The 27,201-nt window shown below is 39.7% G+C and overlaps 1 protein-coding gene across 1 annotated transcript in view; it reads left to right on the top strand.

The window, feature by feature from the left end:
• The window catches only part of MYO3B (myosin IIIB), a 368,137-nt gene that overhangs the window by 289,368 nt on the left and 51,568 nt on the right, over positions 1 to 27,201 (top strand). The window contains exons 31-32 of the mRNA XM_034642243.1: positions 1,024 to 1,084; positions 2,017 to 2,116. Coding sequence (XP_034498134.1) covers positions 1,024 to 1,084; positions 2,017 to 2,116 — 161 coding nt within the window. The remainder of the gene's footprint in view (positions 1 to 1,023; positions 1,085 to 2,016; positions 2,117 to 27,201) is intronic.

A 27,201-nucleotide genomic window follows, 5' to 3' on the forward strand; every position in this document is an offset into this window, starting at 1 on the left:
TAGAAATTGGGGACACAGCACAATTATTTTTCCAAACTTTGCCCCATGAAACAATTAACATTTTAATAGATGTTAGTAGGTTATCACTTTTTAAGTTGCTTGGTCAAATTGGTTTAAGAAACTCTACACCCACCCCTCACCCCCACCTTTAGGAATCCATAAATGAATATTGTGATTGTAAAAGATCGTTCCTGAAGTAAGGAAGCCTCTTAACTTTGTACAACTCAGCATTTCCCATATTTATTTGACTACAGAATCCATTTTGAATTATCTAACAATTAATGTGATTACAGTGTGCTGGCTGGTATAAGTACAACCCTAGCATCAGTTTTGTTGGCTTCTTGGTAAAGTCTATGAAATTCTAATAGTGAACTAAATTGTATCATACAACTTTTTTTTTAAAGATTTTATTTATTTATTTGACAGAGATAGAGACAGCCAGTGAGAGAGGGAACAGAAGCAGGGGGAGTGGGAGAGGAAGAAGCAGGCTCATAGCGGAGGAGCCTGATGTGGGGCTCGATCCCATAACGCCGGGATCACGCCCTGAGCTGAAGGCAGACGCTTAACCGCTGTGCCACCCAGGCGCCCCTGTATCATACAACTTTAAAAAGGGTAACTTCTACAGTCTTAGAACCTCAGGCTGACTGTGACTATAACAGTAACACTTAGTAGGATGTATTTTTTTTTAAATATTTTATTTATTTATTTGACACAGAGAGAGAGAGAGAACACAAGCAGGGGAGTGGCAGAAGGAGAGGGAGAAGCAGGCTCAATGCAGGGCTTGATCCCAGGACCCTAGCATCATGACCTGAGCCGAAGACAGATGCTTAACCGACTGAGCCACCCAGGCGTCCCTAGGATGCATTTTCTTAAGTTGACCATGTCCTTTTAATCGAGGACCAGAATGGGAAATAATGGAAACTTAGTAAGAGTATGTTCTGATATGTCTTTGGAGGAAAATAACCCTCTTTAAGTTCTTAATATGATTTCAGGCCTCTTAAAAATGGTTATTTTTCTTTTTAGGCATCCACAAGCCCAGTGTTCTCCAAAAGGGTGTGATGTCTCTGCAGGACATTCAAATAAGGTAGCTGGACATCTTGATTCTGAAGTGACTGTGTATCTTTATTTCAGACTTGTGCAAGTCGATGGTTGGGAAGCCTGTCTGTGGCTGCTTGGTCAGGTCATCCAAACATGAAACTGTTAGTGATATTTTGAAGTCTTTGAGACAAAAGCCCAGCTTGCTAAAGAACTTTGGTTCAGCAGAGAGACAGGGAGGTACAGTGAAGAGAGAATCAAAAGCCTGGAAATTTGCTGCTGAGAATAAATGCTAGCTGCTCCCCGAGGTGATTTGTCTGTGCACTCCACTCTCTACAGATGTTAGAGCCTCTTTTTGAGTAAGGACCCGAGGTTCTTTGGTAGCACTTTGATATCCTGCTCGAATTCAATATGTGAAATGGAGGCGTCTCTCTGTGACTTGGAGCCCACAGCAGGCTTTGAAGTCTGATCCAATTTTTGCTGCCTACTATTTGATGTTGAAAGGATGAAATGAAGAAAATGTACAGTTTTTGCCAGTAACTCTGCTGAGCATATGTAAGATTAAAAAAACAAAATCCTTTGGATGATGTACTTAGAAATGTTAAGTAGATTAATACCTTCCTATAGGTTTTCTTTTTTCTTTCTTACGGATAAAAATTAAGTATAGGAGAAAATCAGCACATGGCTGTTTTTTATATTCTGGACTATAATTAATTTAAGAGGGTGCTAGGTTGACTTGTTCAGAGGAAGAAATAAATGAATTAAGCAAAAGGTGCTGAGACTCTGCTACTAATTGCCCCAAGGAGAGGACCTCCACTCAATTCTCGTGCAAGACGGGGGCAACTCACAACATGACCCCAATATACTTAACTTCCTCCCCATATCAGGGTTAAAGGTCCCTTAGTTAAATGGAAGCTATATTCTTAAGGCTGCTTCATCCGAAGATAAAAGTAATGTTTCTCTTATTGGGTCTTTCTGAAGCACTCCATTTCTGGGACTGATCTGCCATCTTCTCAGACGTGCCTTGCTGCCCCAGGTTGCCCAGGATGGAGCCCCTTGAGAGAAGCCCCTACAAAACCTGGTAAGAACATTTTGAACTGCATACTGCTTCTACCTTTTGTGTGCTTGTGTACTTCTTGATGAGTTCTTTAGGCAGGACTGTCTAGAAGGTAGTATTCAGATAAGTAATATGACCTAATGTTAGCAAAAAGTTCAGGTTTGTGCAGCCATAAAGGTTGGAAGCAAAACGTGTATTAAAGGTAGCCATTTACTGCCTTCTCTTGCCACTCAAGTTTACTTCTCTGAGGGAAGAAAATGAATATCAAGGCCATTATTTCCCTTTACCTGTTAAGAACCTCAAATTAGGAAACTGCTTCATAATTCCATTTTATCAAAGGAAAAATAAATAATTGACCAGCTTTCAGTGGGGTAGATCATTTTGGGTCAAAATCTAGGGCTTGGTAAAGAATATGGATTTAGAGAGTAGTTCTGTTCTTTTGGCAACACTACCATTCTTTCAGACAAAATACACACATCTTACCAGACTCCTTTGGAAAATAGCTATTTATGGCCCCTTTTCTAAATTCTTTGCTACAGAATGTGGTGAAAGTTATTTGGGGGGCTTATGTATGGCTATAATGTGTGGCTTATGTGTACTTCCGGAAGATAAAATAGAATCGTGATCATAAGAAATATTTATGAACCAGAAGATACTAAGAGCAGTGTGGACCATTCCGAAGAAAGAAACCTTTTCAACTTTAAATACAAGATTTCACTTAATGTCAACCTCATCTATTTTTCTGAAATATGCAGTAGATTCTCAAGTCTCTCCAAATTTCTTCTTGGTCTGTTTTTCAGTGACAAAATAGTACAGTATAAAGTGGGAAATGTACAATAAATGTGTTAGGACCTTCAGTCTATATGGAACTTAAGTTCTTGGAGAGAGACAAGAGAGGATGAGTGTACTCTAGTAGAAACTTCTAAATGGATATGCAGAAAATGATAAATCTGTCAAAGGGAATATTTTCCCCACAGTGTTCAGTGTTCCCACACAGCCAGTTAGTGTTCAGGAATAAGGTCACAATGAGATAGGGGTAGGAGTGTGCAAAAAAAGAGGAAAATTTAGGAAAAGACAGTGTCATGGAGCAGAATCCATTATGCAAGAATTTGATTGGCATTTGTCTCTATCCAAATGGGCAATCTTTACCTTTTAAGTGGGTTGTTTAGACCATTTATATTTATTGTGATTATTGATGTATTTTGGCTTAAGTCTATCATCTTGCTATTTATTTTCAATTTGTTGGTTCCAGTGTTTGTTCTCTTTTGGCATTGTACTTTAAAATACATGTAAAAAGAAAAATTCTAAGTATGATTGAGTAGCCAAAGGCACAGATTCTGGAATGAGACCTGCCTGGATTCAAATCTCTGTTCTCCTGTGTAGTGTTAATTGAGTTATGAAACATCTCCTTATCTCAGTACTTACACATGTAAAATTAGAGAAATAGTAATTCATAGCTAAGGAGTTATACTGAGGATTCAATGAGCTGGTAGTATAAGTAAAGAGCACAGTGTGGTATCTGGTTCATGTAAGAGTATGTTATTTCAGCTGCTGCTGTGGTAGTCATTGCTATTGATATTATATAAATGCAAATTTAATCTATAAGTGTAAAAAACAGAAATAAAGTTCTTATTTTAAAGCAATAAATTTTGGTAGGAGTTTAGAGGGAGTAAAAATATATTGTATTTTGAATTAACTATTAAAGGGACTTGTTGGATTACAGTCATCCTTCCCAGTCTTTAGGAAAGTATCCCCAAAGTCAAACCGACTAATAAACTACACATCTGACTTGCTATGAGTGGCTCATATGTACTTTCCTGTCACACTTGTTTTTTCCCTCCAATCTAGCTGATTTTCTCTTGGGTCTGCCACCATCACCATTACTTCTTCTTACACTCTTGTAAATAGCATCCTGAGTAGTCTTCCTGCTTCCATTCTTTTCCTCCTTCAACTTATCTTCTGCACAGATACCTGAAGAGATTTTCTAAAGCATACTCTGATCTTAAACATTCTCTTCCTCCATACTCTTCCATGGCTCCCCATTGCTTCAGCATCAGCTCTAAATTTCTTGGTGTGACATTCAAGGCTATCTCTGTTATGGTCTTAATCTTCCTTTCTAGCTGTGTCTTCCACTGATCTCTCTTCCTCATTCTGTGCTTCAGAATATCCAAACTGTTCTCTATTCTCCAAGCATGCCTAGTATGTCCTTTCTCTCCTCTGTGACTTTGCTCACACAGCGCTCTCTGCCCCATCTATCCTTCTTCCCTGTTCACTTTTCAGTCCCACCAGGGGGGGTGGGGGGAGAGGGATAGAGAGAGAGGGAGAGAGAGAACCTTGGCATGTTCCATGCCCGGCATGGAGCCCGATATGGAGCTCGATCTCACGACCCTGAGATCATGAGCTGAGCCGAAATCAAGAGTTGGATGCTTAACTGATTGAGCCACCCAGGCTCCCCAGTCCTCTCCATTCTTGATTCCCCCATGGTTCCCTCTTCTGTGCCCTTCGACTTCTCTTATAGTACTTATCACATCCTGCCTTACATTATATTTTCATTCTTCTACTATATTTTAAACTCTCTGGGATTGTATCTTTTCATTTCTGTATTCTCTTCTCACACCCTAGCCTACATATTCTAACTGAATTCTTGAGCATCCAAAGCCGTGATGAAATATAATGGAAGCAAGAATGTAATGAAGCTCTTGAATGAGTCAGAGAAAAGTTATACAATGTGTTTCTAATAATCCTGGAATAAAATAAATGTCTCTTAGTCACCCCCAAATAGGTATAGCATACCAGTGGAACAAGTTAAAATGATCCAAGCTGTTTTATTTTGTTGCTGTTGTTTTGAGTGGGGGAGAGAGAAAGGTTTAGACAGGAAAATGCATTATGTAAATCAAATTCCTCTTGACCTTAGAAAGTAGCAACGATGGTTTGAAGAACAAAAGCTTTCCAATTTTATGTTTTCAAGGTTATCAGCTATAGAAGCAAGAGTATATTTTGTAAGAGACATTTCAGCAGATTATACCTTTGTGTTTAATTTTTTCCCTTGAATTACCAGTTATTTCAACCTATATTTCTGTGAAAGACTGAATGAGAATATTGTGATCTTTTCAGTGTAAAAAAAACCCACTAACATCCAACAAGTTAGCCTTGTAACTTGCAATGACTGCTAATAACTTCGCTGTTGTATGATGTGGTCTGGTGGGGTGGGGGATGGAGAGAGGCAGGGAATAAATCTAAAGTTAGTCAGGCCAGCTCTGCTCAGGGCAGGCATGCAAAGAAGTATACAGATGTGGAGCTTGTACAAGGCTGTCTTCAGCCCCTTAGAGAGTCTCTCAGAAGTGTCCTTAATTTGTCCATTGGAGCCTGACTCATCTTCGCATAGAAGAGGGAAAGCACAGTATACCCAGGAAGTGCATAATACGAATCACTTTGCAGCTAATCCAAGCAGTGAAATTATTTAATTAGACTGATAGGCATATATAGAGACTTGATCTGATTTTACTGTTTAAAAATATATTCTTTAGGGGTGCCAGGGTGGCTCAGTCATTAAGCGTCTGCCTTCAGCTCAGGTCATGATCCCAGGGTCCTGGGATCAAGCCCTGCCTAGGGTTCCCTGCTCAGCACGGAGCCTGCTTCTCCCTCTCCCACTCCCCCTGCTTGTGTTCCCTCTCTCATTGTCTCTTTCTCTCTGTCAAATAAATAAATAAATAAAATCTTTTAAAAAAATAAAAGTGTATTCTTTAGACATTTGTCCTTATATTTATTTATTCATGTATTTACTCAAAGATTATTAATACTAAGTACCGGGAACTGTCCTGTTCTCAGACTTCTTATGCTGTTTTAAAAGACCAGTTTTGGGTTCGTTGTTTTAATTTCCAATTTGCACAGTTAGATACTTTTGTGAACACAATAAAAAGGAATTATATTTGACCCTTCAACAACACAGGAGTTAGGAGTGCTGACCTCTGCACAAAAATCCATGTTTAACTTTTGATTCTTCAAAAATTTACTCATAGCCTACTGTTGACCTGAAACCTTACTGATAACATAAGCAGTTGATTAACATGTGTAATGTATATCATATGTATTATATACTGTATTCTTACAGTAATACCTTTTTCTTAATTTTTTTCAGTATTTTTAAACTGTGAAGTTCATCTGAGAGTTTTTTCAAATTGTTACAAATCTAAAAAAAATTTCCAATAAATTTATTGGGAAAAAAAACCATGTGTGAGTGGACCCACACAGTTCAAACCCATGTTTTTCAAAGTTCACCTACTAGATACATAATGGCATATTCGGGTGTTGTGTCAACATCAAATTGATCTAAACTTTTCTAAATTTCTTACTCTAAATTAAATTATTCTAAGTTTCTTTACTAATCTTGTTGGGACAAGTAGCAAGAGTCAGTCCACAGACCACATACATCACTAACACTGTTCTAGGCCTGTGTGATACATCAGGGAACAACAGTAAAGAATTCCTGTCCTCACAATGCTACGTTCTAGCAGAGGGAGATGACAATAAACAGTAAGCATAGTACAAAAGTCAGTGGTATGGGATGTCAGAAGGGTCAAGTGTTACGAGGGAGAAAATACTGCAAGGGAGATTAGGAGTGGCCAAAGTATGGAAGAGGGGTTTGGGGGATGGTTGCCCTTTTAGATGGAGTGGTTAATGTTGGTTTCATTGAGAAGGCTTGCAAGTGGCAAGCTAATTAGCCATGCAGTGTTTGAGAGAAGAGCATTCCAGGCAAAGGGCATATCTATGGCAAAGGCTCTGAGGGGAGAGTCGGCATGGAATAGGTGAGGAATAGAAAAAAGCCCACGTGATGGGAGCTGGGAGAACAAGAAAATGGTAGGAGGTGAGGAGCCAGATGATACGGGTTAGCTCTTCTTTATTTTTTTTTTAAACTTTTATTTATTAAGTAATCTCTACCCCCAACATGGGGCTTGAACTCACAAACCCAAGATCAAGAGTTCCATGCTTGAGGCACCTGGGCGGCTCAGTCAGTTGAGTGTCCCAACTCTTGATCTCAGCTCAGGTCTTGATCTCAGGGTCTTGAGTTCAAGCCCCATGTTGGGCTCCATGCTGGGCATGGAACCTGCTTAAAAGAAATAAAAAATAAAATAAAATGAGTCACATGCTCTATCGACTGAGCTAGTCAGGTGCCCCAGGCCAGTGCTTCTTAAAGACTTAACAAGCACCCCAGGGATCTAGTTCATATGAAGATTTTGATTCAGTAGGTCTGGGTGGCTCCAAAAATTCTGTAACACTGATGAGCTTCCAGGTGGTTGCCCGTATTGGTGCTCTGAGGCCCACAGTAGTAAGGGTATAAACTCAGGGAAATGCAGAGTGCTGAGCGTTTTCAGCACAGGAGTGACATGACTTGACTTGTGTTTTAAAATGATTACTCCAGCCCCTGGGTTGAGGATAGACTACAGACCTCATCAGTGAATGAGATATTCTGGGTAAGTTTCATTTTCCAGACAGCTGAAACTTTACAAAACCTATGACTCCCTTTCATACTAAGTGTAATGAACATTCTTCTTAAGTGTCTCAGGACATGATCATTAACAACAATTATCACACTGGGCCGTAATGCAGAGAGAGTCCTGGAGACCACTGTGAAATGGGACCACCTACCCTTTCCTGTGATACCTCACCTAAGTGAGGTAGGTCTGCCCTTGGTTATCTTCTCAACTACAAGCAATATAAATTATTCATATTTTTTAAAAAAAATTTTAAGTAAGCTCTACACCTAGTATGGGGCTTGAACTCATGACCACATGCTCCACCAACAGAGCCAGCCAGGCGCCCCCATACTTCATTTTGAAGGTAAGAAGGTTATTGTATTTGCTACACTGCACTTTAACTCCATTGGGTCTTAAAAATGGAGCATGGCACATTTGTAGGGAGCTGAGGAGCGAGTGGAATTGCACTGGCCTCCCAAAGGGAGACAGTTGGCAGTACACTGTGTTGGGCTGTGGTAGAGCCCTCAGAGAGTGTCTGATGTCCAGTTGGTGATCTGATTTCAGATCTTTCGTAGCCCGTCTGCCCCACACTTCTACCCAGTCTAATGCCATCTCCTTTATTATTTTTCTTTCTTGTTGCTCATTGCTAACTCTTACTGATTCTGGCATTGGTTCAGCTATCAGAAAGCAAACTTGGGCTCTATTTTATCTTTGGAACTCTTAATCCTTAGGTTGGCCAAACATCTCTGTTTTCCTGGAACTGAAGGATTTTCCAAGATGTGGGATTTTCAGTGCTAACACCAGGACAGTCCCAGGCACAGGGGGACAAGTTGGTCACCCTATTATAATACTAGAAGTTGAACTTGATTTGGGGAGGAACTTCTTTTTTTTTTTTTTTCTTTTTTTAAATCAGATCACTGTTTCAGGCAAGACAAAGCCTTACATCCATGTGACAGAAATGCCTCACACTGCCTGCCTGTGTCTGGAAGGGGTTACAGGCAGCTTGCCAAACAGCAAGCACTGTGACCATAAAGGGCTCACATGTCATCCATTTGACCAAGAGAGCATGTTCTTACAACGGAGTCTCAAAGGCAACATAATCCCTATCGGGAAAGCACATGGAAAGCAAACCCTATACAGAGGGAAGGCTGCCAGGCCTCTGTGGCCTGCATCTGATGCTATTATGAAATGCTACACACAAGCCTTCAAGGCCTCTCTTATGCCCTCACATATGGGTATTCTCTGGTACTCTGAATCCCTCTTCTTTTTGGCTTCCATTGGCCTGAGGCATCCTTTCTTCTTTCCCAGGTGCCACAGAATTCACCGCAAACCCTCATCAGTGAGGCTGGTAAAGCCTGTCTCAGGGCTTGTCTCAGTGAGGCAGTAAAGGAATTACAGGCATAGAATTCTTATTCCGTTAGCATGGGAAGTGGAAAAAAACACTTCCTTGTTAAAGGATCTTTTTTGATGAGTGCTGCTCAGACTTCAGTGTGCATCAGAATCACTGGGCCCACTCCACTCTCTCTGATTTCGAGTAGAAGAGAGAGGGAATTTGGGTTTTTATCAAGTTCCCTAGTAACACCACACTGCTGGTCTGGGACTACCCTTTGAGAACCACTGCTCCAGATGTCTCCTATCTCTGAGATTCTCCACTGAATCAGAAAAAGTGAACTGTGTATGTATGGTTTTCTATTCATTCAACAAGCACTTATTGAGCACCTGCTGTATATTACCCACAGGCCAGGAAGTGAAATAAGACACTTAGAGAGTGCAGTGTATTTCTAATATCTTGGTCTTTGCAGCTGTTATTTTCCAAAGCAGGTTTGAGAATACGCTAGTGTCCCTATTTATCTCAAGTGTTCTCATTAAACTCTCAGGAAATTGTCTAGAACGAAGTTACATTTACTTGTTACTTTGTTGTAGAGGAGGAGGAGGGGAGTGCTCCAGATTTTCATAAAGTGTCTCAATTTCTAAAATTTTAGGAATTGTTGCTTTTAAAGGATGTTTCTATTTTATAAACTCTGCCAGTCTTTGCCAGCCTCCCTTAATGCAAAATTGCTCTAAACCCCACCAGATCTGAATATTTGCACGGATCTCTAATATGTATGTCATCACCATAATGTTTGTGTTGTGGTTTTTTGCAAAAGAATTGAGGCAAGGCCAGCATAAGGATTGCACGGTTTGAGGCCTGTGGGCATGAGGGTAGAGGATGGAAAGAGAAAGAAGAGAGGAGATTATAGCTCTCCTAATCCCAAACTTCATTTCTAATTTAGCCTCATTTATGTTAATCATATACCTTTCTTCCTTTGCTTAAAAGACTTTTCTTGTTTTTACCAGATCTGGATTTGGGGTTGTCTTGTTTTTGTTCAGCTTTATTTTGTAATTTTGAAGAATATGAACAGAGTGCTGGCTGGCAGTGGTGGCAGTTTACCCTAACTAAGGCTTCTGTCCAAAATTGTGACTTTTAGAAAGAATTTTGTAGGTTAACTACCAAGAGGAGACCATTCATTTTGGCACCTCATTTTCCCTGAAATTTGGGGATCTGGTGATAAGGAGAAGGGACGCAGTCCACATAGGTCAGTACCACCACCAGCTGAGGCAGCAAGATGCTGACCCTGCCTAAGGAGTTGAGGCTGGAGGGGAAGTGGCCACAGCCCAGGAGGTCAATTGTCATCTACCCTTCCCGAGGCCACATGGTCAGGGAAGCCTTGTGACAGTCTGTTCTCATTCCTGCAACTCACTAAAGCATATTATGAATTTGCATAGTTTGGGGCCGTTATTTCTGCTTAGATTGTGACTGCAAACATATCCGAGGAAAGTTCAGCAGGAACTTTTCCGGTGCTTTCCTGAGTGTGTCAGGTCAGGATGCACTTTTTGCAGATGCCAAGTGAGGTTCTGGCGTTGACCCAGGACATCAGGAGCGCAGCTGCCAAACAGCGCAAGGCGGGGTGTGTGAGGCAAGTTAGGGTCCCTGGCTTCCAGAATGGGATGCTGATGGCATGGCTTTAAAACGTGCTGAGAGGAATTTTATTTTTAAATTCTTTTCTTGCTTGATGTATTTGAAACAGCACATACTCTGTAGACTGCCCTGTTAACCGTGGCTGCCTAGTTTGTTTTATTTTAAAGGATTCTTTTCAACTTTAAAATTAAACATACAGTTGTATAGTGGTAGCAGTGAGGAGTGGGGTGGTTTTTCTTTTTACTTTTGCTGGTTTTCCAAGATTAGGAGTAATACTTTTTTTTTTAATTAATAGCCTTTTTTTTAGTATCTTGGAGTTTTCAGAAAATTGAACAAAGTTCAGAATTCTCATATACCCCTTTATGTCTTCCCCTCCCACAAGTTTCCCCTATTATTAACATCTTGCATTACATGGCTCAGTTGTTACAATGATGACCAATGTTGATATGTTATTAACTGAAGTCCAGAATTCACATTGGGGCTTACCCTTTGTGTTGTACAGTTTGAGTTTTGACAAATGTGTTGACGTGTATCCACCACTGCAGTATCATACAGGGTAGTTTCACTTGCCTAAAAATCCCTTTGGCTCCACCTGCTTCTCCTTCCCTCCCTCCCCCTAAGCCGGTGGCAACCTGTATTTGTGGGGAGAGAGTAGGGGTTGTTGTTTTTTGTTTGGTTTTGTTCTTTTACTGTTTACAAATTTTCCCTTTTCCAGAATGGAAATATACTTGGAATTATACAGTACATAGCTTCTTCAAATTGCCTTCTTTCAGTTAGCAATATGCATTTGAGCTCGTCCATGTCTTTGCACGGCTTGATAGTCCATTTCTTTTTATTGCTGAAAATACTCTGTTGTGTGGATGTTTATCCATTGTGTGGATTGTTTATCCATTCACCTTTTAAAGGACATCTTGGTTGCTTTCAAGTTTTGGCAATTATGAATAAAGCTGCTGTAAACATCTTTGTTCGGGTTTTGTGTGAGTAAAAGTTTTCAACTCTTTGCGGTAAACACTGAAGCGTGCGATTGCTAGATTATATGGTTAAGAGTATGTTTAACTTTGTAAGAAGCTGTCTTCCAAAATAGCTGTACCATTTTGCGTTCCCACCAGCAGCGAATAAGAGTTCCTGTTGCTCTACATACTCACCAGCATTTGGTGTTATCAGTGTTTTAGATTTTGGCCATTTTAATAGGTGTGTAGTAGTATTTCATTGTTGTTTTAATTTTCATTTCCCTGGTATATGATTTGAAGCAACTTTTCACGTGCTTATTTGCCATCTTTATGTCTTCTTTGGTGAAGTATCTGTTTAGATCTTTTTCCCATTTTTAAATTGTTTGTTTTCTTATTGTTAAGTTTTAAGAATTATCTGTATATTTTGGATACCAGTCCTTTGTCAGATATGTTTTTCAAATATTTCTCTCAGTCTGTGGCTTGTCTTTTCATTTTTTAAATAGTGTCTTTAGTAGAACAGTAATTAATTTTTTATTTGTATATAATTAGGAAGAAAAATGCTTTCAAATCAACCAGACTCGCATCTTGGCTTAGCACCCATTCCACATCCAAGAAAGTATAAGTAGTCTGAGAGGAAAAGGTAATCTGTCATTTACATGTTAAACATATGAGAACCTGACACAATGTGTTTCCTGAATTAAATATAATCAATTTTAAGTACTATAGGGATGCAAGACAGACACAGTCCAAAAGTAAATAAGAAAAAAAAATATGACTATATGCAGAACCATGCTAAGATTTTTCTCCAGTTTTCATTTCTCTATGAGTTTCCCGTTTCCTTGCTACTTATATTGGTTAGGTCACTAGAATTCCTAAAATGGCCAAGAAAACTCCAGTTGTCAGCTTCTGGTAAAAACTGTATTTAGCAGAAGAAAAGGTATTGGCTTAAATCAGAGAAGGCTGGGAAAGAGTGAAATGCACCCTTCTTACTCATTTATTTAGATATTCAGCAGATATTTACTGAGCACCTACCAAGTGACAGGAACTATGTTGGATGCTGGTGGTATACAAGGTGGCAGGATCTAGGCTTGTCCTTGTGAAGTTTACATTCCAAGAGGGAAATAGACAAGTAATTCCAAAATCAAGTGTCCTTTGACTGAAGTGTTAATAAGAGTGAGCACTGGATCTGAGCTCCAACGAGGATACTGGGTCTCAGAGGAGTGAAGAAGGGCCAGATAGGCTTAAACCAAAGCTGAGAACTGAAGGGGGGATCAAGAATCAGCCAGGCAAAGAAAGGAGAAAGGTGTCTCCAGCCCCTTAACTGTTCCCTTTCCATACCTGGGAAAGCTCACATGGGAGAGATAGGAGATTTTGGTTGTTCTTGTTTTTATATTTTTTTAAATTCTGAAATGTAACATGCCTACAGAAAAAAAAAAACATTTAAAACAGAGTTGGGCAGTGTAGGGAATTATTATAAGGGAAACCCACACATAACTACTGAGATTGCAAAAACGATTGCCCACACCTCAGCAATGTTCTGCACACCCTTTCCTGATTATGACTCTCTTTTTCTTCCTGAGTATGCATCCTAAATATCATAGTTCCATTTTGCCTGTTTTTAAACTTTGCATAACTAGAATCACACAGCATGCATTCGTTTCTAGCTTTTTCCTTTTTTCCGTTAACATTACATTTTTTAGGATTAACTTGTTTATTTTCATTGCTGTAGAGTAGCCTACTCTGTGAATCCAGTCTTCTGTCACTGGGCATCTGGGTTGCTTCTGGTTTAGAGCTCTTATTAAAAAAGAGAGAGAGATGTCCACGAATGACGGTCCCACACTCTCAGCACTACAGCATAGCAGGCTTTGGAGTCAAGCAGACTTAAATGGACATCTCAGCCCTGCCACTCTGACAGCTTTGTGACTTTGGGCAAGTTACTTAACCTCTCTGTGCCTCTTTCTTCTCATCTGTAAAATAGGAATAATAAAAATACCTATAACATGGGATATGCATGTAAAGTGCTTCACATAATACTTGGCATATAGTAAGCATTCAAAAGAAGTGTGCTCCTGCGTGGGGTTCTGTTTCTTATTCATGGGAATATTTCATTTTTCTGTGGGTAAGTTCTCTACTGAGTTTATATGGCCTGACTTATCTGAGTCTGGAATTATACAAGCCTTTGAGATACTTCTCCTCAACCCTCTTATTTGACAGATGAGGAAACTGAGTCCCAGTTGGTCAACACAGAGCTGAGTTCTAGGGAGAAATCAAGGAAGTGGTGCCTCTGGACCACTCTTATGGCCCAGACTATTCGGTTCTTTGGACAGCCACTTTAGCTTCTTACATGTATTTTCCTTTTTGTTCTACAAAGGAACAGGGGAAACTAGAAAGCTCAAGGGGTTGAACAGTTAGCTCTATGGGCACCAATAGACTGTGACATCTGTTACGTTATGCCCAAGCTATTTGATGGTTTGTGTATTGGTCAGAGTTTGCGATTTCATGGGCTCTATCCTGGTTAGGGTCAGAGGCAAGCACGCAAAATAAGGGACTTAAAACCATGCCTCAGGCATTATTGGCATTAGGTATAGGTGTTCTGTTTAGCTTGGACTGCTGTCAGATTTACATAAAAATTACTTGTTTCTTTTTAAGGAATAAATATATCTCTTATTAAGCTATAAAGATGAAGTTGGGGTAATGACAAAAAGGAGAAATTCAAGATCAACAACTGACATTAAATGAGTCCACAATTTACTTCCAAGTATGAACAATTCGCAGCGACTTTCTGTTCCCCGGCTTCAAGTTTGTATTCTATCCTAAACCAGACTTTTCTGAGCAATGCCAACCACCAGCCCCAAACCTTTCCAGTCCCATATTTTGCCTGTCTTTCCAGGACTTTGCTGGTATTTAACCCTTTGATTAGCCTGAATTTCCTTGGTCTCTGATCCACATTCCTAAGAATTTGTGCACCTGTGCGTGTTTTTAATGTGTGTGACGCTCCGGCAGCTTTGAGGGAACTCCAGGTCAGGACTTGTCCTTCAAAAATAAGACTCCAGAGGTGCCTGGGTGGCTCAGTCAGTTAACCGTCTGCCTTCAGCTCAGGTTATGTCCTGGTCCTTGCTCAGCCGGGAGCCTGCTTCTCCCTCTCCCTCTGCCTGCCGCTCCCCTGTTCATGCTCTCTCTCTCAAATGAATAAATAAAACTCTAAAACAGAACAAAACAAAACAAAACAACAACAAAAATAAGACTCCAGATTATCAGTTTAATGCATGAGAATAGAGCCTGGCACAAGGTAAGCACTTAATAAACAGTTAGCTGCTGCTGTGATTTCTTACCCCTCAAATGAGAATCACTTCTCAAAGTAGCAATTTCCAAGTTAGCAACTCCCCCTTTCCTTTCAAATTGTCAAGACTTACGAAGTATGCTAAGATTTCTATAAACTGCTCTTGGTTTTTCCTCGATGTCACCGCAAGTCTCAAGAGTTTATCCCCTTGAACCTTTACTGCATTTAAGAAGAATGGGACTAATTTGTTGGTATTTTCTGGGTCTGTCACTTTGTGTAATGGTGAGGAGTTCTGTTTCATTAATCCACCTGAATGGTATAAGGGCTATACCCCTCCCACCAACTCAGAGCTCCATTTCCTTCTTCACTATCCAAAAGGGTCTGTTCAGCTGCTTAGCAGTGAGCAATGAGAACAGCCAGTCTACCTAGACATTAGGCTGGGTTTGTCTGACATATACATGAAGACTCAGTATTCCCAAAGGGACCCTTCCTTTTTAAAGGAAGAAATTAATGATATCCCTTTTCATTAAATCAGTGCCAGGTATTTTCTCTAAGCAGCCTATTTAAAAGAACAAATTCAAACAGGTCCAAGAAACAAATGCAAGAGATCTACAAAGCTCTTAAGGGATGAGTTTACATACTATCCTAATTTCAAAGGAGAAGTTTTTATGCCCCGACACAATGGCTGAGCTCTCCCAATGGGCACTCACCAACTTTAAATGTCAAACTCTGCATTTGTGCAGAAATCAGATAAGTGCGAAGAGCTCTAGGCTTGTTTCAGTTCTTAACTGATTTGTCCTCCAAAGGACAGTTCATATGCTAACTCATTACACAAGGTCCTGAATGTTTGGGGTGTGGGTGGGGGACAGAACATCCAAGGATCCACTCCAGATCTCCAAGGATCAAATTACTAAGTGTCCATTCCATTTGTCTTTCACTGCTCTATTTACCCACGCTCAGGGTAGTCCAGCTCACAGCAGCACACTTGTACTCTGCCTTCTGATTTTCAACTTGCGTTGCTGCCTGGGGACCAGGGCTCTTCTCATCTCTTGTGGGCTGGTCATTCCTCGCTCTAGACTACATCCTCTTAATCAGTCCTTCAATGGAACCCCCACTTCATGTAGCAGTTTCTATTTAACGCTGTGGGAAGGCACTGGAAAAAAAAGACCCAATGTAACTTCAATTCCTAGTATAAAGTTCATATCATCTCCCATAGAAATGAAAAATATGTATCTGGAAGATTTTTTTTTATAATAGTGCATCAGTTACGAGTTGTTCTCTGCTTTAATAAACAGACACTGAAATATAGTGAGTTTGATAGACAAATGTTTACGTTCTCTATGTCACCAGAAGTGCAGGGAGGGTAGGCAGTTTCTGGCATTGGTTCAGAAGATCAAGAATGTCAGGCCTCTGCAACTCTCCTGGCTTTTCTTTCATGACCCCAAGAAGACTGCTGGAGATCCAGCCATCATAGTTACTTTCTTTGCAAAAGGGCAAAAAATATTTTCCTGGAAGCCCTACCCAATGACTTCTGTTTACATCTCATGGGCCTCCTTTATCTACAGGAGAAGCTGGAAAACATAGTTGATCACTTTGTGCCCCATATGATATAAGGGTTCTGTTGGAAAAGAAACAGGAAAGAATGAAAGTTGAATAGACAGCTAGTAGTACCTATCCTAGGTAGAATTTAATCATCTGAGGCACATATGCCCAGGATATTGTTTCATGGTCGTTTCTGAACTTAGGAATTCTCAAGTCCTATGAAGCAGATATTCCCTCCTGGAAGATGAGATTTAGCCTTAGCTCCTTCATGGAATATCAAGGCCTGCAGGGAAGAAAAAGCCCACTTACAAGAGATGGCTATAAAATTCCAAGGCATATATTCAAGGGTCTTGTGGAGAAAGTTTATGCAAACAAAATGAAGCTATTTCTGGTAGAGTCTAGAAGTAGGAGAAATGGAAAAGACACATTTTATTAGCATGCTGTTAGAAGTATGAAGGAACGGATTTTGTGCAAAAATATTTTGCAGTATGTATTAAGAGCCTTTAAAAATTGTTCAGATGCTTTATGCCAATAATTCACTCAGAATTTGTCCTTTTAAAATGTCCAGAAAAGGGAAAACAATTAAGTAAATTTGATACCGTTCTATTGTGGAAGAATATATGGTGATTAGAAACTACATTTACAAAGCATGTAAGATAGTATACATAAATTGGTTTTATTGTTGTAATAGTCTAAGGTTCTGCTGTGGTTTTGCCTGAGGGTTCCAATCCTCTACATATCCCTTTCTTTAAATATCCAACTGGAATGGCTGGAGCCCCCATCCTAGTAGGACTTATACTTTACACTGCATTGCTGCCTGTCACCACCTCAAACTTCAGAAAAAAAACAAACACTCCTTTTTTTTTTAAGATTTTGTTTTTGGGGCACCTGGGTGGCTCAGTCAGTTAAGCGTCTGCCTTTGGCTCAAGTCACGATCCCAGAGTCCTGAGATAGAGTCCCACATCAGGCTCCCTGCTCAGAGGGAGTCTGCTTCTCCTTCTCCCCCCTTCTCATGTGGTCTCTCTCTCACTCTCTCTCTCTCTCTCAAGTAGAAAAATAAAATCTTAAAAAAAAAAAGTTTAAAAAGATTTTATTTTTAAGTAATCTCTACACCCAGTGTGGGGTTTGAACTCACAACCCCAAGATCAAGAGTCACATACTCCACCAACCAAGCCAGCCAGGTGCCCCCAAACACTCCTTATAGAAAGAAATTGACAAATAACTTTCTCCTTTCTCATAAAAGAAAAAAATGTAAATGACTTATGACTATATGCAAAAATTTTCAACCTCAGAATTTAATATGAGAAATGAAAATTTGTATTTTGCCTATCAAACAGGTTAGACTAGAAGAAAAAAGATGACGCATAGGCTGTCAGGAATACAAGGAAACAAGCATTCATAACTTTGTTTGTGTCAGGGCAACAACCTCTTAGGAGGGCAGTCTGCTCATATATTGCTTGGCCCAGCAATACCTGCTCTATAATCTTATCCTCTCTACATGATTGGATAAGAATACTGGAAGCTGTGCATTCTATTCTATGACTGGTTGTCTTGACGTATAAACACAACTCAGTGATGTTAATTCTCAGTCACTCAGAGAATGATGGTAGATGAACAAGAAACAGGGATGTGCTCGACATGGGACATGGTATCTAGGACATAGTAGGTATTTAATATATGTTTATCAAGTGATAAATTAATTCAGATGGGTAGTCTCTTCGGAGGAAATTAGTTTTATTTCAAAAAGCATCTTGGATCTTACACTTCAGTTGCATATTGTAAGTATTTCTGGTCAACAGTTGTAACCATGGGACTAGAGCTTAGGAGATGGGGCTCAGCCATCTGTCTAGAACAGTGGGAGACTTTAAGAAATGGGATTTCTTTCTTTTTGTGTGTGTGTGTTTTTTTTTAAACACAAATTCATTATGAAAATGAATGCAGTCTCCAAATAAGACTGGAGAAAAAGATTAGTAGTGGGCCTTGGGAAAGTCTGTAGGGGGCAAGGTAGACTGAATCAGGTTGCTCTGTGGTTTATTTAGCTGTATCCAATACTTGGATGAGAGGAAACAAAACTGGGTCATCTGATTGGTAAGCATAATCATTTTAGATAAATTAGCATGGTCTGGAGAGATGGTCTCAGGCCCGACTAAAAGGAGGGTGTAGCTTGCTTTAATGTCTTTTCTCCTCCTCTGCTCAAATATTTTTCCCACAACACACCTGAAAATCCCCAAACCTTTGTTGCAAAAGAATTTGGCTATAGTAATCAGTGAGGACAACTTGAAATATTGGTCTTTATATCAGCACATTAACATACGTTTGGATTTTAATGATGAAAATATGTGGAATTAGAAACTTCTGCAAGTTTCAGTGTTTATTTTCTTAGTAATTCCCAACAGAATGTGTTCAAATCATTTAATACAGGAAAGCATCTAAAATAGAAGGTTAAAAGACTTATTCTTAACTGTTTCTCTTACAAACGGAAGGACGAAGTAATGTTTTTCAGTTAGAAAGACTCTGGATAGAAAATACTGTTTAGGTATATAACATGGTGACTGAGAAAAAAATGAGTTTTATTTATTTATTTAGCGGGGGTTTTTTGTTTGTTTGTTTTTGAGAGCACAGGGCAGAGGGAGAGGGAGAGAAAGAATCTTAAGCAGTTTCCACACCCAGCCTGGGGCCTGACATGGGGCTCGATTTCATGACCCTGAGATCATGACCTGAGCTGAAATCAAGAGTCAGATACTTAACTGACTGAGCCCCCTAGACACCCCCAAAAAATGAATTTTAAAATATGGCTATGGCATTATCATTTTGTTGGCTGTAACACCTGAGAATTTTTAACCATGTGGATTGTATAAGCAGTAATGTTAAAATGAAGCTTACATTTTACTCTCATTTTAAATATATAGTACAGCGAGAATTTTATCGCTTGAATTTTTCGAAGCTCTGCTTATTCTGATAACTAAATATTATTATCCATCTTATGGAGGGAGTTATGAGTGGCCAGTAAGAAAAATTCTATTTCTTTGACAACATTTTCCACTAATTTATTACCGTTATCTACACTAAACTTACTAAAACATTGAAATCAATGGAGTTATTAGACATGGTAGTGAAAGAAAGCTCAATTTTTAAAAAATTATGCACCAAGTGTGAATGGGTTTGGCATTTTGAAAAGGGTCTCACTCTCAGTACGTAAATCTTCTCTGTGTAATTCTGAAGTTCAACTGTTTCTGATTAGTGTCCTGCTGTCTTATTGGTACCTCCTGGAAGGCAATAAGATTAGTAGCATGCGTGAGTTCCTCATATCTCGGCATGATTGAGTCCAGGTTTGAGAGTGGGGCAGTAACCCAGCTGAAGAACTGCAGCATTCCGTGCATGAGTCACAGACTCAGAGCCTTAGGACTTAAACTTGGGTGTTTGTCAACCATCTAACCTTTGATATTGACAGTTTTAAATGAGACACCTAGCCCATGGCATGTGGGAAACGAGTCGAACAATTTTTGTAAGCAACTTTCATTTAAAACTATTTGAACTGTATTTCTTGCATTTATTGTCATGAAGGGGATGCCTTCTTGTTATTCCAGAGTCAGTTTCCTAAGAGCAAAAATAAAATGGTGCAACAGAGGAAGGAGAGGGAGTGATTTTAGCGATAAGCTTGGTGTTTAGTTATATAAATCTGATTATCATGCTATAATAATACTATATTTGTAATAATAAATGTAGGGCGACCCAATCAGGTGGAGGCCAGCAGCACGGACAATGAAGGAATTCACTAGAGGCAGAACAAAGGAAATAGAAAGGTATTGAATACACTGCAAGGGAGCAGCGGGCAGGACTGCAAAGGAGAGACTGTCTGCCAGGAGACAGTGGTGGGGGCTGTAGTTAAGGGGAGAAGTGAGGAGGAAGTATGGGAACATATGGAATTTTCCTTTTTTGGTGCCTGTGCCCGGCTGTAAAGTAGCCCATTGGTCAGCTAGGGCTTATGTGTATTTTGAGGTGCATCACCTAACGGGCCTGTTTGCATTCAGTGCAGTGGTCACTGTGGGCCCTTTTACCTTACTCAGGTTTCCATTGTTCAAGCCTGTTGCCTAAAAGCAGCCTCTACAATAATTATAATAATGTATTCTACTGAAACTGTCATTCTGATGCCAAAATCAAAACTAGATGATTGTTCGTGAAATCAATAAGAATTTCAATAAGACCTTTGTCAATTTTAGTTTCTCAACTGAAAATGTAACTTTTCCCTCCCCAGTGGCTCTTAGGTGATTCTAGCGAATCTCTTAGGAGATTCAAAGAAGAGGACGTATAGGAATGTCTGAAGCTCTCTTTGGACCCGAAAGTATGACATTCCTTTGTGTACATAAAAAGTCAAATAATGAAATGTTTAAGGCAGTTAACAGGGACCGGAGCAGCAAAGAACAAGTCACTGAGCTTTGCTTCTGATCAGCATAGGCTTTTTTGGGGGGGCCTTTGGCTGAGGTTGCAAGGGAATGATCTGCTAAATGGCTCCACTCTCAATGCTGAAAGTTCAATGAAAAAAATAACACACAGCCAGAGTCACAAACGGAATGTCACTGTAGACAAGCCACCTTTTAGTGTTTCTTACAGGGAACAGAAACAACTACAAGTGTTTGGAAATAGGGTCTTAAGCAGTCTTCACACAGGCAAGTTGTAAAAAACTTGATGAGATTTAGGAGTGGGATGAAGAGTCACGTACATTTTTATGTGCTTTTAAATTAAAATTTCATATTCCATTTAGCAACTTTTTAAAGAAGTAATAGTATTAACATTTCTTGGAAACAAATACAATTTACAGCAGGTCTTCAAGTGAGGCACTCTGGCGCTCTGCTGGGCACTGGATAAATTATGGTCGTACCATAATGTTGCCACAGTCGGGCAGGACTGGGCCATGGGAGCACCTCTGTCTGTGGCCTGGTTGTGTGTCATGACATGGCAAAGGCTAAAAAACCTGGTTTACAAATATGCTTTGCAAAATGTTTTTTTATTATATTATGTTAGTCACCACACAGTACATCCCTGGTTTTTGATGAAAATCCCTGAATTCTAAAAGAAGGAGCATGTTAAATTATTTTGGAAGTAAATACACAGAGGCAGAAAGAGTGTAGTGTAGTGTCTGCATATAGAATGCACAATGTGCGTGGTGATAACAGGGCAGAGTGTGAGGGAAGGCCAGTGCAGGAAAGCCAAGGACTCCCGAAGGGTTTTTTTGCTTCCTTTACTTGACCACGCTGACTTTCTAACAATAAATACTCAGAAATGTTCTAGCAAATGTTCAGGAGTGAAGGCATATGGAGCGTTTGATTTTGTTTGTGTTTAAAATATGGTTTCCACACAGATGGCATTGGTTTAGCTGTTGTGTGACTTTGTTTGGATCTTCTTTTGCTCAAAAAAAGAGATGAGAACCATAGCTCTTTGAAATGTCCAGCTCCCAGGTTTGTCTTCTGTAGTTTGCTTCACCACATTTGCAGAGGTACAGGCTTTTGTCCCTAAGATATCTTCATTTGTGAAATGACAGGGACTTTCAATAGTGGTTTCAGCTGGATCTTGGAATATTAGGGTGAAGGCATAAAAGGCTGTGAAATTCCATGGATCATGGATTTAAATATTTAGATTTTTAGATTACAGAGTGCAGTTGCTGTAGCAGGAATCTGGCCATGATACCAGAGCCGAGGAAGCCAACTATTTCTTTGAAAGGTTGGCTGTCCAGGGACAAGGTCTACAAAAATGAGTTCAGTGACATATGTGTCCTATTAAATAAGTTGGTGTTTAATATCCAAAGATATTTTTAGATATCCAGTCTTCCATTTTTCCCTTTCAACCTTGGAGAGGACAAATGGGAGGAGAGAAAAAACAAAAGAGAGAAACGAAATCTTAAAACACTAGAAATTCATAAAATTGTGAATGTCACTTTTTTGGTCTGTTAATCGTTATGCCTATACTTTCGCACGACTTGGGGCCTGAATATTATTGCAGGGAACACTAGAGTGCTAGCTTTGTTTCCTCTTGTCTGTATGTAGCTTTCTTTTGGTCTGTATTCAGCTTTTCCTAATGGCTCTTCACCCATCTTTCCAAAAGCGAGCTAAAGTCAGTGTCTCACTTTTGCATTTCCCCAGGGAAAAAAATGCAGCTTCCAGAAATATTCAAATAGTATGTTTTTCTCTTCACACCAATGTGGTATCTGAGGTTAAAGCAATTCTATAAGATACCCCCTTACATCAACACACATCAACAGCCTCTGAAGGATTTTGCAATAGAATCCATGAAGCTGCACTTGAATCGTGTGTTAACCCATAAGCAGGAGAGTCATTTCCTTCCTGGGACCTTACGAAAGAGAGACTCCGTAAAATGAAGCTGCATTATCGTCTCAAGATTTAAGTTTTGAGCTGTGATCCATAGAAAACTGAGAGTTGTGGAAATATTTTGCTTTTATTTCCTAAATCCTAGAATTCAGGTGACTTTGCCAGTTGATCTTTTTTTCCCCCTGCAAGATCTGGTTCTTTTAACAATGTCCTCATTATAAGGTGATGTGGATTATTTGAACATGAGAGTATTTAGTAAATGCTTCATCTGCCTAAACCTAATTTAACCAACTTGGAAGAGGATTAAGGAGACTCAGACACTGGTATGATTGTGGGGGAAGATCCAAACTAATCTTCTGAGCTGCCACAACTATTGTTTCAAATGTTTGGGAATCAGATTTAGATCTCATACACAGTTTCAGCTGAAGACAGAGTTTTCCCATTTGGAGAGGGAACGAACTTCTCCCAGCTGCTGTAACAGGAGCTGTGATGTTTAAAGGAAAAGCATATATCAGTTTGGAGTTGAGTTGGTTTGTTTATCTTTTTATTTAGCTACTTCTCCTATGCTAGAAAACCTTATTTTACTAGAGATAAAATTAATCTTTTTTATATTAGATCCTTGTGAACAAAATAACAGAATGGCCCCATTTCACAGGTGAGGAAACTTCTGCTTCTAAAGGTTAGGTGCCTTGTCCACACTCATGCAGCCAGAAAGTGTCGGAGCCAAGATTCCACACAGACTTTTCTCACTGCCAAGCCTGGGCTCTGGACCACCATGCCCTGTTGTCTTCCATGGCAAACATATTTTATTCTACTGAATGTCGTAAGATATGTCTTAGTCCATTTGGACTGCTAGGACAAAAATACCACAGATTGGATGGCTTGAACAACAAACATTTATTTCTCGCAGTTCTGGAGGCTGAGAAGTCCATGACCAAGGTGCCAGCACATTCAGTGTCCGGTGAGGGTCTCTTTCCTGGTGCCCAGACAAGGGTCCTTCTGCTGTGTTCTCACATGGCAGAAGTCGTGAGGGAGCTCTCCTGCATCTCTTTTCTAAGGGCACTAATCCCATCCCTAATTACCTCCCAAAGGTCCATCTCCAAATATCACCACATTGGGGATTAGGATTTGAACATATGAAGTTTGGGGGGAGGGGTGGGGACACGAACTTTCAGGCTATAGCAGACCCCTAACCCTGCTTTGGGGTGGTTTTCCTTAATCATTGTATGGCTGGCTGTGCTGATTTTATTCAGGAAGTGACCATTCGGATTATTTGTCCTCGAAGAGACAACCACTTGTATATTATTCTGGTTTAGTTTTGGATTCTTTATTTATAATTTTTCTGAATGGTTTTGCAGATCTCCAGGCAGTTCTCAACTGGTACATAGATATCAGTATAAATATTTATTCTACAAATTAGCAGCACCCAGCAACCCATCTGTAAATAAGGCAGGAATTTGAAGTTCCTTATCCTTAAGCCTATTGCTATCATTGTTCCCTAATGTGGTGCTAAGAACATTAGCAATCCTTGTGACATAACTATCTATCCCATCATCCTGAAAGACTCCCCAGTAACATCTCCCTTACTGATTTAGAATTACCTCCTAAAAGCCTGCTGTTAACCTTATGTTTCTCAAGATAGATAACACTTAGATTTCTTTTATCAGACTAGCTAGCTGGCTTTCACCTAGCAATGTGTAATTTCTGAAGGAATTAGAGATGTTGGTGGATGTTTTCGAGCAAGAACAACTAAAAGACTTGTTCATTTCCTGAATATACATTCATTTGTCATCTGCCGTGATCCAGGCCACAGAAGTAGAAAGATGAATAGGATTCTATACCTGCTTTCAGGTGAGATAATTGTTATTATATTATTATACACAGAATGAAATGGGAGCCCAGTGTTAGGGCATTTAACAAGGACCTGGGAGTTAGGGAAGAGGCCAGAAGTAGATGAGCCTGGGCTGGTTCTTACAGGGCTAGCAGATGGAGTTGTTGTGTTGGAGCAGAGACTGAGCTCTAAGGAAGAGTTGGAGATGAGCTGGAAAGGTAAGTTAGGTATTAGATCGAGAAAGGCCGTGTGCGCTGAACTGAAGAGTGCCATCTTTGTTCTGAAAGTTATGGGGAACCATTGAAGATGTTACTCAGAGGATGACATGGTCATTTAGAAAATTGCCTCTGGCTACCATGTGGAAAATAGATAGGATGGGGCAAAACTGGAAATGAGACTAGCAGAGAGGCGGTCGCTGGGGTCCAGGCAAGAGTTTGGTAAGTGAATTAAAGCAGTGAGGTAGATGGAATGATTCCCACAGTTGGGATAGAAGGGGAGTGTACAAGGCCTGGTGGCTGGTGTACAGTGGGACTAGGAGAGGGAGCGGTCTGGAATGAAACACCTTTGTTTCTGGCTTGTGCTCTTCCTGAACACATTATAGAAAAGTGGTGCCTTTTCAACAGTTTTTTAAGGCACTGAGTCTCAAAGGCAGCTGTAGATTGTGATGAAATGATGCTAGAGAGATAAGTGTGAAAAAAGGGTCAGTCTTTCGGTATGGAAACAAAACACTGCTGGTCATGTTGGCATTTCCTCTACCCACCACCAGCACAGGCCCCACCCTCATGGCCAAGGTTGGCCCTGCTTACACATGATGTACCCCTGGTGCAACATGGCAGATATTCCACTGGGTGATGCACTTGCTTTAAAAAAAAAAAAAATGATTGATTGATTGATTGATTGATTTTAGAAAGAGAGAGAGCATGAGCAAGAGCAGGGGGAGGGGTGGAAGGAGAGGGAGAAGGAGGGAAGCAGACTCCCCACTGAGTGGGGAGTCCACTGAAAGGGCTCAATCCCAAAACCCTGAGATCATGACCTGAGCTGAAATCAAGAGTCAGTGCTTAACTAACTTAGCCACCCAGGCGCCCCTGGGTGATGTGCTTCTTAAAATAATTTCAGCAAACATAAATATCTATAAACATATGGCTTAATTGAAGAAACAAACAGTGTAATATGTGTTGTGAATCTATGCCTGGTTCTCATTTTTCTAGGTCAATCTATTACGAGAAATAATTCATGTCACGTCTAGTTTTCCTTTAGATATTCCTGGCCCTTTTATCCCTTAGTAATTTGCCATATAAATTCCGATCTTTCATATTTGATATCCCAGCTGTGCCTTGCACAGTTGGTCTCTATGTGTTTTACTGGTCAGGAGTAGGGCTCAAGTGAATGCTTTATATTTTCTAAGCTGGATTGTAAGCTCTCTAAAGCAGAACCACTCTCAGTAGAAGATATCTGTTATTCTGGAGATTGGGCTGGTTCTAGGAAATACTTTATGTACCTAGACTAAGTTGTACCAGCAAAGTTTGCCTGAATTGCGAAACTGCATTATCTGATAACTAGAAGGATGTAGGATGCTTGTGAGTCAGTCAAAGTACAGAAACTATAGAGTGGCAACTGAGGTGATTAATTCAAAATGAACACACGATTGCATTCTTCCAGAAAGAGCTACATCTGGGCTTAAGAACATAAGCCTTCCCACAGTCCAAGAAGTCTATCAATTCCATTATGAGTCTGGGCACCTGTTTATTTTTTTAAAGTAAAATGAACAGCTGACAAAAAGCAATTAACCTTGTAAATAAGCAGGAATGATTTCTGGCATTTAGTAGCATGCAGGTTATAGACCTTTGATTGACACAAAATTCTCCTGGAAGTATTTTGTATCATTAATTGAATAAGCTCTAAGGGGAGGGAATGACTGTCCTAGCATAAGCTAGAAAATTATTTTAAGTTAAGAGGTAAGGTAATGCCAATATATTTTTCACGATACATTTTTTTTAAAAAAGGGAAAAAAGTCTAAATGACTAAGTGTGCTCATCAGTAGATATATAAATGGTCCTGTTCAAGATTAATTTCCATCAATCAGCGATAGTTGTTCTTTCCCCCTCCAGCTTTTCTTGAGTTAATTAGTAACTATAGTCCTAGTTAAGTTTAAAGTTCCTTTAAAATGTGTTCAATAACTGCCTTGTAATTGTATCTCGTTAGTGCTTAGGGCGGAATATGTCTTAGAATTCATCAGCCAATCACCCCATTTTATGGTGGAAGAAACTAAGGACCAAGAAAGTGAAGTGACTTGCAACAGCTCAAAACAAACAAAAAGCCTTTCAGAACACTGAAGCACTTAGTACAGCATGCATGTACTTGTTAATCAGAAAAGCTTTCTTCTGTTCTATTTGCTGGAGTTAAGTAAATTCCAAAGCCTTGAACTAGTTTTGTTCTGAAATGTGACCATTTTGATGATATGCGCACATGGTGGGCTCTCATTAACCTTTGTCAGGTTTAAGCAACATTTAATTCTAATTGGCGTCATTTTCAGTTGGCCATTATTTAATTTATTGAGATTGACCAGTGTAATATATGGTTTTCAGGATTTCAACACAATTTAGGGATTTTTTGCAATGCAGATATTTTCCTTTTGCCCAAGGCAATAATAGACAGGGATGCAAACACTGCTTTAAAGACGGTGTCTGCTGATTTACATATTTTAAAAGTATTAAGATCAAAGGTAATGAGAATTTAATCCATATGGCATG

Source organism: Ailuropoda melanoleuca, chromosome 2 (assembly GCF_002007445.2).
Source record: "Ailuropoda melanoleuca isolate Jingjing chromosome 2, ASM200744v2, whole genome shotgun sequence".
NCBI classification, from domain to species: domain Eukaryota; kingdom Metazoa; phylum Chordata; class Mammalia; order Carnivora; family Ursidae; genus Ailuropoda; species Ailuropoda melanoleuca.